This window comes from Lontra canadensis, unplaced genomic scaffold (genome assembly GCF_010015895.1).
Source record: "Lontra canadensis isolate GAN:19392208 unplaced genomic scaffold, GSC_riverotter_1.0 scaffold17, whole genome shotgun sequence".
Taxonomy (NCBI): Eukaryota; Metazoa; Chordata; class Mammalia; order Carnivora; family Mustelidae; genus Lontra; species Lontra canadensis.
Genome location: NW_022631011.1, coordinates 15087929 through 15097826, shown reverse-complemented (window position 1 = coordinate 15097826; position 9898 = coordinate 15087929). Strand labels below are relative to the sequence as shown.

Below are 9898 nucleotides of genomic sequence, written 5' to 3'. Positions count from 1 at the left end.
AACCAGTAACGTAACTTAAAGCCACAGACTCCGATTTACTTCTATCAGGAAGTAGACCTACTAAAATTGGAATGTAAATCTTTTAATAAATGAAATGTAAATACAGTAATATCACACAGCATATAAGTCCCTTCATGTACTTTGAAAAGAAAAAAATGAAATCTACAAATTTTGTGGGAACTTAGTAACAAATATTCAGGTTTCTTCTGGAATCATATTACATCTATTAGCTTCCCCAACTGTAAATTACGGCTCATATCCACAGTGCAGATCTACCTCCCACCGTGGTTGCATCGTACACGGGAGACAGAGAACAATTACAGAAGAGAAAGGTTGCAGGTATTTCTGCCAACGTTTGTTTTTTTCCAAATTGGCTTCCAAAGATCCTTCTGCTCTTGAAGTCAAATAAAACATCAGGCTTCTGGGGCACAGCCCACGTGTTCGTGCTGCCCAAGTGTCTTTTCCTGTTTGTGCTCAAGGACGGGGGAGGCAGGTGTGACTGAACAGTGTGTCCTCCACTCTCTTACAGATAGCTTAAAACTCACCATGGACCTTGGGAGCTGGGAGGCACTGGCAGAACACCAAGCCTCTTCTACCTCGAGGACTCATGGAACTTACCTCTCCCAAGGAACACTGCAAAACCAGTTTATCTTGAAGGGAAGATTTCTTTTATCGTTGTTTTGCAATGTGGTGAAACGCACGAAATCTGAGACCTACCCTCAACACAGGTTTAAGTGCACAGTATAGTACTGTTAACTATACGCACGTTGTTATGTTTTCATCTTGCATGACAAACTCTGTCCACATTGAACAGTAACCCTCTGGCTCCTCCCCACCCCCACTCGGCCCCAGGCAACTACCATTCTGCTTGCTGATCAGTGGTTGCCAGGAGCTGAGGCAATGGGGAATGGGAGTAAGCAGCTTCAAGGGTTTTCTTTTTAGATACTGAAGGATGGAAATGTTCTGGTTGTACAATATTCTGAATGAATGCCACTGAATTGTACACTTTAAAATGGTTCCAGGAGTGGGGTGCCTGGGTGGCTCAGTGGGTTAAAGCCTCTGCCTTCAGCTCAGGTCATGATCCCAGGGTCCTGAGATCGAGCCCCTGGCATTGAGCTCTCTGCACAGCAGGGAGCCTGCTTCCCTTCCTCTCTCTCCGCCTGCCTCTCTGCTTACTTGTGATCTCTGTCTGTCAAATAAATAAATAAAATCTTTAAAAATAAAATAAGATAAAATAAAATGGCTCCAGGTGAAGCACCTGGCTGACTGGGTGGGTGCAGCACCTGATTCTTGATCTCAGGGTTGTATATTTGATCCCCACGTTGGGTGTGGAGAGCACTTAAAAATCAAATCGTTAAAATTGCTTAAATAGGTGAACTTCATGTTATGTGAATTTTACCATAATTAAGGGGAAAAATAGTAAAGGGAAAACAAAAGTTCTAAGGCTCAAATGGATGGAATAAAAATAAGCTATCAGAATAGTGAGACCTGCTCACTTAATCTGGATCCTGTTTAAGTCACTGCCATTTTATTTTCTGTCCATATAGCCAATTCTAATCCTAATACAAAAGCCTTAAAGAAACTGTAGAGCTAGGATTAACCCTTTAAAAAGAATTAAATATGTTACCAATGTTCATTGTAGAAAACGAACACAAAATACAAATCCACCATAATTCCACTGTCAGGAAAGAATCTGTTCAGATTATATATACATATATATATATATATATATATATATATATTCTTCCCTAAAAAGAAATTAGTTATTATAGTATATGCAACTACATAATTTTATTGCCTATATAACTGACCTTTATATATCTTTCCCTATTACAGGCAGTGTTCTACATGCTATAAACATAGTAACTCATATAGTCATGCCAACAACCCCTTGGGTTTGGGATTGTCATTTTGCTTTTAAAGATGAGAAAACTCAGACTAAGAAAGGGAATAAGTAGCATCTCTAAAGCCACAGAGATCGTGAGTGGCAGAGCGAGGATTCACTCGTGAACAGTCTAACTCTAGACCAGACATGTCCCTTCTCAACCTCTGTGAGCCAATATTTCACTGAGTCAATTCTGCCGTATGCTTGGAATTCACCAAATGTTTTGATATCAGAAACAAAAATTCAGTGAACATTTTTCAAGACAAATTTAGAAATAAAAATAATAATCACAGTAAGATTTCCTGAAATTGAAAGTATTGTCCAAGTTACACTATAATTTAAACCTTTTGATACAACTCGTACATTTTTGAAATGGTCAGCCTTACCTTTGTGGGAAAGCACACACACACACACACACGCACTTGGGGAAAAAATTCGCCGTGAAATAAACAGCACCGTAATTTAGTTGTGAACTAAGCTTGAAGGTCATATATTCTGTAAGTGACAGAACAAAGATTGGAATATCTCTTGCTTTTTTTTTTTTTTCTTGAACTCATAATATTTCCCCTTGACTACACTGCTCTAGGTGAGAATGCTATAATAGCATTTTATTTCTAGAACACTCTACAATTACAACTACCTTCCTATACTTCTTACCCAATGACAATCTGATAGATGGAGAGATACTATGATATCTATCCATTAGATATCCATTAATATTAATATTAATATCCATTAGATACTAATAATATCTATCTAGATATCATTTGTAAAGGTGTGCCCCAAACAGTGATTTCCCCCCAGATAGTTTAATATGTAAATGATCTTGACAGCCTAGACAACCCATTCTCTAAAATATTCCCCAGGAGGGGTGCCTGGATGGCTCAGTTGGTTAAGTGTCTGCCTTCAGCTCAAGCCATGATCTCAGGATGCTGGGATCAAGCCCGCATCAGTCTCCCTGCTCAGTAGAAAGACTGCTTCTCCCTCTCCCTTCCCCCCTGCTTGTGTTCCCTCTCTTGCTGTGTCTCTGTCAAATAAATAAAATATTTTTAAAATAAATAAAAATAAAATAAAATATTCTCCAGGAATACAATGAAGACATTATCAAGGATCTATTTTCATGCCAGTCTTAAGCACAATTTTATAACATCATCATCTTGGAACCATTTAATCTCTAAATATAGTAAAGACACGATAACAAGTTAACAGTTTTATTACAATCTGTATCTGCAACTATTACTTTACACATCCAATTGTTGCTTATTTTAACCTGCCTTGTTTCTTTAAAAGCGAAGTAACTTCTTTTAATAGCAGACTTAAAGTTTTGTTAAAAATGCTGCAACCCCAACCTCACTGCATTTTAGACAGTTCACTGCTTCCTTATAAAAATATGAAAAAACAATCTGTACATTTACATTAAAAATTCAAGAATATTTACTGGAAAAAAATGAGAGCAATTTTCACATTGAAATAGCATAATTTCCCCCTTACACATATAAGGAAAGATGAATACCACATTATAAATGTTTACATTAAACGTAAGAAGATTTTAAAAGGAAAAGTACCCTTTGAAAGGCCTCAGTCTCAAAATCTACATTTCGGAGAAAAATTAGAAAATGGGAAATATGGCACCAAGTAAATAATGCAGACACACACCTAACTGAAGACCTTCTATCTCAGTGCCCAGAGGGCTCCGTAGGGAGCAAGCATTCCCCATGAATGCCGTGTTTGTTCAACACAGCCAGCTCAGGCCCATCCTGTAAATGCCTGCGGACACACCACGCAGTCAGCTCTTCCCTTGATTCCACACTCCAAATAAGGTGAAGCATGGAGAAAGGGGAGATGACAGTTCACCCAAATCAAATGGGAGCCGCCACTGGCCCGAGAAAAGAAGAAAAAGGGAGAGCCTGGCCTAGGAAAATTTAAGTAGCAAATAATATTGTGTTTACTACCACTCCTGTCCCTTTGTTGACTTCCCTCCTTGCCCTTGAAGGCCTGGATTTTCATGTTGCTAACTGTCCAAATACCCTACTTGGGCCTGCATTCTCCCTAAGTCCCCCGTGTTTCCAAATGACTTCTCGGTCTTTCTCTTTATTGTATTCAAAATTTCTATTTCTTCTGTTACATGAAAAATCCCTGTAAGAAAGCAATCGCATAAAAACTAGTTCATACTAAAAGGTGATTGACAGCCTGGAGCATTTGGCCACCTAAGTGTTATCGACAATATTGGGAGAGAGATTAAAGGGAACTGATAAGAGAGCTGGATTTCTTTGAATCACACCAATGCCAGTGGAAACCAAGCAGTGAATAGGGAAGTGGTATTTTATCATTTCCAGGCTCAAGTTAGAGTATAGCACGTGACAATGGTCCTTAGGATGGTCATGCCCCCACTCAGTCTCTTTAGTAAGATTTGTGCTCCCATCCCAGCTCTTTTTATCCCCTCAGATCTGACCAACAGAATATGGTTATCCAACTCTAAATTTTTAAAATGTCAGTAGATAGGAGAGAAAAAGAAAATGGTGATAGAATCCTTTTACCAGAATTGTTTTAAGAAGATTTCAGTATTAGCTCCAAGAAAAGCATTTCATCTCTGGAACCCTCCACCAGGAGTCAGACAGCCCTAGCTGTAACAGCCTTTCCAGTTTGCTCCTAATTTGTCCTTGTAGAGTCAATCTGCGAAGCAAAGCTACTATTCCACCTAGTTTCCTCTCTCCTTTCCACTGAAACCAGAGATGTTTAATTAGCTGTCTACAGTTTTAAAGAAATTACACAAATGTACATGAACTATGTCCTGATGTGCTCAGCTCTGCAGCACAGAAGACCTAAGTATGAGAGGCTCTCTCTTTCTAAAACTCTGGACCCCCATTTTGGACATACCCAACCTTATGTTATCATCTTCCCCTTTGGTTTTCATTTTATTTTATACATGACATTGAGTAATAGTTTTATATAAGTATATATTTACATTGTGTGTGTGTGTGTGTGTGTGTGTGTGTGTGTGTTTACCCTTATAGCATTCCTATGAAAATTTCTGGAAGCTGAAATGGCATAAAGCAAAGAAACAATTACCATTAATTTACATGGAAAATTTTTTAGTGTTTCCAGACCCCAAAATTAACTTCTCTTTGGCTTTTCTGATACCTTAAGACATATCTTACTGAGGGATACACAAAATAAATGGAGATAAAACATAGATGCTCACAGGCAACAATTCAGAGCTCTGTCAGCTGGATGTGGAGAAGCAGAGGACATTTGAGGGGGTGGGGATTGGGGGGGTCCCGCTGCCCTGGGTTGGGGGGAAGGGTTGCCTCTGTAAGGGCTCACTGCAGGACAACTGGTAAATGCTATTTTCACTTTCTGTCTTTTTTCACATAAGCAAAAATTTTCTTCAGACATCTTTAAGTTAGCAAAAACAGGTATTAATGTAGGTCTTTCGTGAAACACAAAATTTTGAAAAGTGGGAGATACCACTGTCTGTCTCTTCTCCCTCTCTGTCTCTGTATAGAGAAAGAGAAAAGTCAGTTAAGCCTATATTCATATTGAACTTTGCCACTACATGGGCTAGGTCACAAATTCTGCCTCAAAGTCAATAAAGAGTTTTGGGGGCTTGGTGGAGGGGTAAGTCCCAATTCTTTGGGTAAGTCCCAAAAAACTGCAAAATTTTTAAGTTAATTTTGTCTTGTCTTCCAAAATTTTCTTCAATTGGTGATACTTCATATTTCTTGTCTATTTTTAAGCTAACACTTGAAGTGAGTATACAATAATGTGATATTAGATTCATCATAAAATTAGGTATTAATTATTTTAAGTTTAAACACCATTGCTTTGGGATATTTTGCAAGTTCTTCCAAGGACCGTATCACTGAACAAATTTGAGACCCATTATACTTTAAGCAACATTATGGAAGATATTAAATTGCACCAAGGGGTTCTTTTGATTCTTTACAGTATTTTAAAATATTTATCTACCTTAATAAGGAGGAATTTGTGTGAAAATGGTAGTGAATAGAAATGCACATTCATCTCATAACTATGATGGGGTCTGTTTCTTCAGAATATGGGGCATGACACAATCCACCTAAGGATAACATATTGTAATTGCAAATAACTGCTATTGAGAGAAAATAAAATGCCATATGTGCTAAACCTGCAAATAAAAATATGCAAGTACAATATTAAAAACAAAAAAAGTAACTCTTTCCTCAGCATAATTTTCATTACTGCAAGTTATCAATAGTAGTCCTGAATCTCAGGGAAAAAGATGTCAAGACCTGTGATTACAATCTCAATAGATCTTTGGCATTTTTCATTAAAATGCCGACAATAATTCTCTGTATAGTGAATATAGTTATTTCTTGAAAATAAGGAAACTCAGATATATTCCTCATAATAATCCTTTTGCAAACCATAAAGCACACATTCAAAAGCATAAAAACAACACAATTTTTTGGTCTACACTTCCCTGGTGTAGTTTAACACCATAGCTATGTATTTTTTAAGAGCTTATTAGGGCAATCTTTGATTATCCTTGCTGCTCTTCGTGATCTAAATGCTAAACTAGAAGGAAAATGAAATTCTAGTAGTCTTTGGAGCTACCAGCTCAGTGGTACTGATTTTTTGAAGAACTAAAAAATGCAATATAATTTAACACAGTGTTTGATATAATCCTATTCCACTTAAATTTAAATCTGGAACAAGAACAGAATTTCTAGCCCAAATAGCTAGTCTATATCCAATCAAGTAAAGCTCAGCTATCATTGGACTAATACTAGCTCAACACATTCACTGCAGGTCCTTTATAGACCTTAATTCCAATGATAACATATAAGATTTTCTATCTGTCTCCTTACCTGGCAGTAAAGAAGACAAAATGCATTTTAACATTTCAAACTCCTTGGAAAACAGAAGCAACAAATTGCTATAAAAATACAAATTGGTAAATAGTACAATTCAAAATTTAGAAAAATTATATATTTTTTCTAATGTATAGATATATTAAAAATATCTATATATTTCTAGCTTTATATATATTAGAAATTAAAAGTCTAATATATATCCATATATGTATTAGAAATTGAAATTGAACATTACAATATCTCATTCCTTTTGGAAACCTCCAGGATGTCTGGCAAATACATGTCTAATTGTAACACTTTAACATTATCTCTTTGTGCATGTCTCTGCTAATGTAGTAAATTTGGCTCCCAAATTATTTAAAAAGTCAAGGCCATCTTCTTCCTGTTTTTCACTGCAGCAACCTACAGAACCAGCTGGAGATCCTCTTCCTTCGTAGTTGTATGTAAGGACATAATCTTGAGATGGCACGTGATCTTCATTCTGGTTACACAGATGCAATTTCTGTAAAATAAAAAAAAAAGGATTCTATTATTGTTTTAAACACTCTTACAATACAAACATAAAATTTATTTTTTATTTACCTTTTAGGTTTAATTTTTAACCAGTGTGTCCTCTAATGGAGTCCTACATACAAAAAATGCACATGATTGGTCGATAGCATAACCGTACCACAAAGTCAGTACATCTTACATTTCTAGTCATCCATACAAAATAAAAAATCATATATATATATATATATATATATATATATATATACCAATGTCATATTTAAGCACATTTAATTTATCATTAAATGCTTAACCCTAAAATTTATATCTACAGGTCAGGCTAGTCCACAAAATGGTGACAGTATGTATGGAGGTTAAGAATTTGATACTGGATATTCAAATAGTCCTGATTTTGAGTCAAAGCTCTGGCTTTACCAACTATGTCTATGACTTTGGGCAGGTTACTAAGCATCTTCAAGTCTCACTTCTAACTCTCCTTATGTCTAAAATGGGAATATATACACAGTGACTATCTCACGATAATGATGAAAAAGTAATGCACCAAAAATGCTCTTATTTTGCCCAGCACATAGTAAATATCCAATAAACATGAACTAAAACCACTATAACATACAGTTATAGAGTAGGCAAGAATTACCACATTGGTTTCAGAATCAAGTTTCCAAGAGAGCCAAAATGTGACAAAATAGAGAGATGCACCAAGCATTTTAGCGAAATTAAGAATAATCAACATCACCCTCATTGCAGAAACCAGGCCTTTGGAATGGAGCGCCCAAGCATTCAGCCACGTCTGAGCATCCAGCCTCACCGCCTGTTACCGGCCTGGCTGCCAGCCTGTCGGAACTCCTGTGCCTCCTCCCTCCTCCCCTGGGGTCCCATTCCCTCTCCAATCCATGGCGTCCTTCTTTGACTTATGTTACCAGGTGTCTTTCTTCGGGATCATTTCAGCCTCAGACTCCATTACCCGAGGCACACGTTAGTGCACACCCCTAAGAACACCTCGTAAGCTCCACTCCTTTCCAACCTGTTCTTACATGCATGCTGACTGTCTAGAAATAGAACAAAGATGAATACTTTAATTTGATGGGGAAACAAAATACGCTATGGACATGTGATCGGCTGCAGCCGTGTCACGGACTGGTGTCTATCTGCAGTCCCATTAAAGGATTAGGGCTTCTGGTCCACTGTGGGGGGGTTACAACAGTACCCATACACTCTGATAAACAGACAACTTAGTCCCAGATAGAATATTGAATCCAGTGCTTCTCTACCCAGGTGGCACATGTGAATCACCTGAGGGGATTTAAAAGTAATAATAAGAATAATAAGCCAAACCAGTTACATCCAAATCCTTCAGGTAGAGCACAGGCATTAACATCATTTCAAAGCTCCCCAGGGGATTCTGATATGCTGCCCGGACTGAAAATCCATGATTTAATCCCTCTTTTCTTTGATTATCCTTGCTTCGCCCTGAATAAAAACACTTTGGATTTGAACGGTACTTCTTACATTATACAGAGTTCCTGTAGCTCATATTAGGGAATGTTCACTCTAGAACTGTGTACAAATGTTTTGTTTTCAGACATGCGGATGGGATTGGGGAGTTTTGTGACTGTAGGGAATGAGATGTTTTTTCACATTCTTCTACATTAAACTAGTTAATGAGGTAAAAACATCAAAAATGGTGTGTAACTTTAATAGGGTTATGTTTTGAAAAACTTCCAGTTCTCACAAGATTTTAGAAGCTAAAAGAAATAGGACAGATGGAATAAAATCTCTTTTATGTTAAAGAATGTAACAAAATCAAAGGGCACGGAGTGGGGGTTGGGGGGAGTGCAGGGAATGACCAGAGAATGAAAAAGAAAGGATACATTGAAAAATATGGAAAAGCAGCTTCTGAAAGTCTATGTTAACTGTAATTTCCTACTGTGCTACACTTGGGCATTTAAATGCAGAGGCAAAACACTCAGGGAAACTCACTTCACCAAGACGGGGCTGAGTGAAATTATGCCACTCGGAGTAGGTATATCGGCAGTTGTCCACCTCCACAGGTCCTCCCCGGCAGGAATCCAGGGTGTGATGGTGTCCAGTTCCCCGGCACGAATCCAGGGTCTGGTGTCCACCTTTCACCATTTCAATGGTCTCCTGCCCTCCGTTTTTCACTCCTGATCCCATGGTACCGCAAAAGCCTTGGCCAGAGCTGTTGACTGTCTGGGTCATAAACCCATTGCCAGAACACTGAAATAAAATTTTAAAAAGACCATTTGTGTTGAAAGGAAACAGATTCCAAGTAAAGTCATAAGAAGACAAGGGAGAGAGAACGTTTATTTAACCTTTCATTGATTCATCCATTCATTCACGGACACTTATATTTTCAAATTCTCTGCCCAGTGGAGGGATGCAAAGAGGGACATTATCCCTCGGTGGCTCCAAGAAGTTCTTATTCCAATGAGGCAGAAAAATAGGTAATTACTGTAAGAATGTATACATAGGTGAATATAGAATGCTATAGGAAAAAGCATTAAAATCCAAGCACAGACAGAGTAGGTGGAACAGACTAGAAAACACTGTACTGAGGGACTCCTACTTGAAAAATGTGAAGAAGAAAGCACTATGTGCAGGAAGGTTTACACACAAAGGGTCCTCA

The 9898-nt window shown here is 37.7% G+C and overlaps 1 protein-coding gene across 2 annotated transcripts in view; it reads right to left on the bottom strand.

Annotated features, from left to right (window-relative positions):
• Positions 1–6908: 6908 nt before the first annotated feature.
• The window catches only part of DSC3 (desmocollin 3), a 45718-nt gene continuing 42728 nt past the window's right edge, over positions 6909–9898 (bottom strand). The window contains exons 15-17 of one of the 2 annotated variants that reach the window (XM_032859710.1): positions 9232–9489; positions 7324–7366; positions 7157–7243 (exon numbers count right to left, since the gene is read on the bottom strand). In XM_032859710.1, coding sequence (XP_032715601.1) covers positions 7340–7366; positions 9232–9489 — 285 coding nt within the window. In that variant the 3' untranslated portion in view covers positions 7157–7243; positions 7324–7339. Of the gene's footprint in view, positions 7244–7323; positions 7367–9231; positions 9490–9898 lie in introns of both variants that reach the window. The other variant, XM_032859709.1, reaches the window with a different exon arrangement.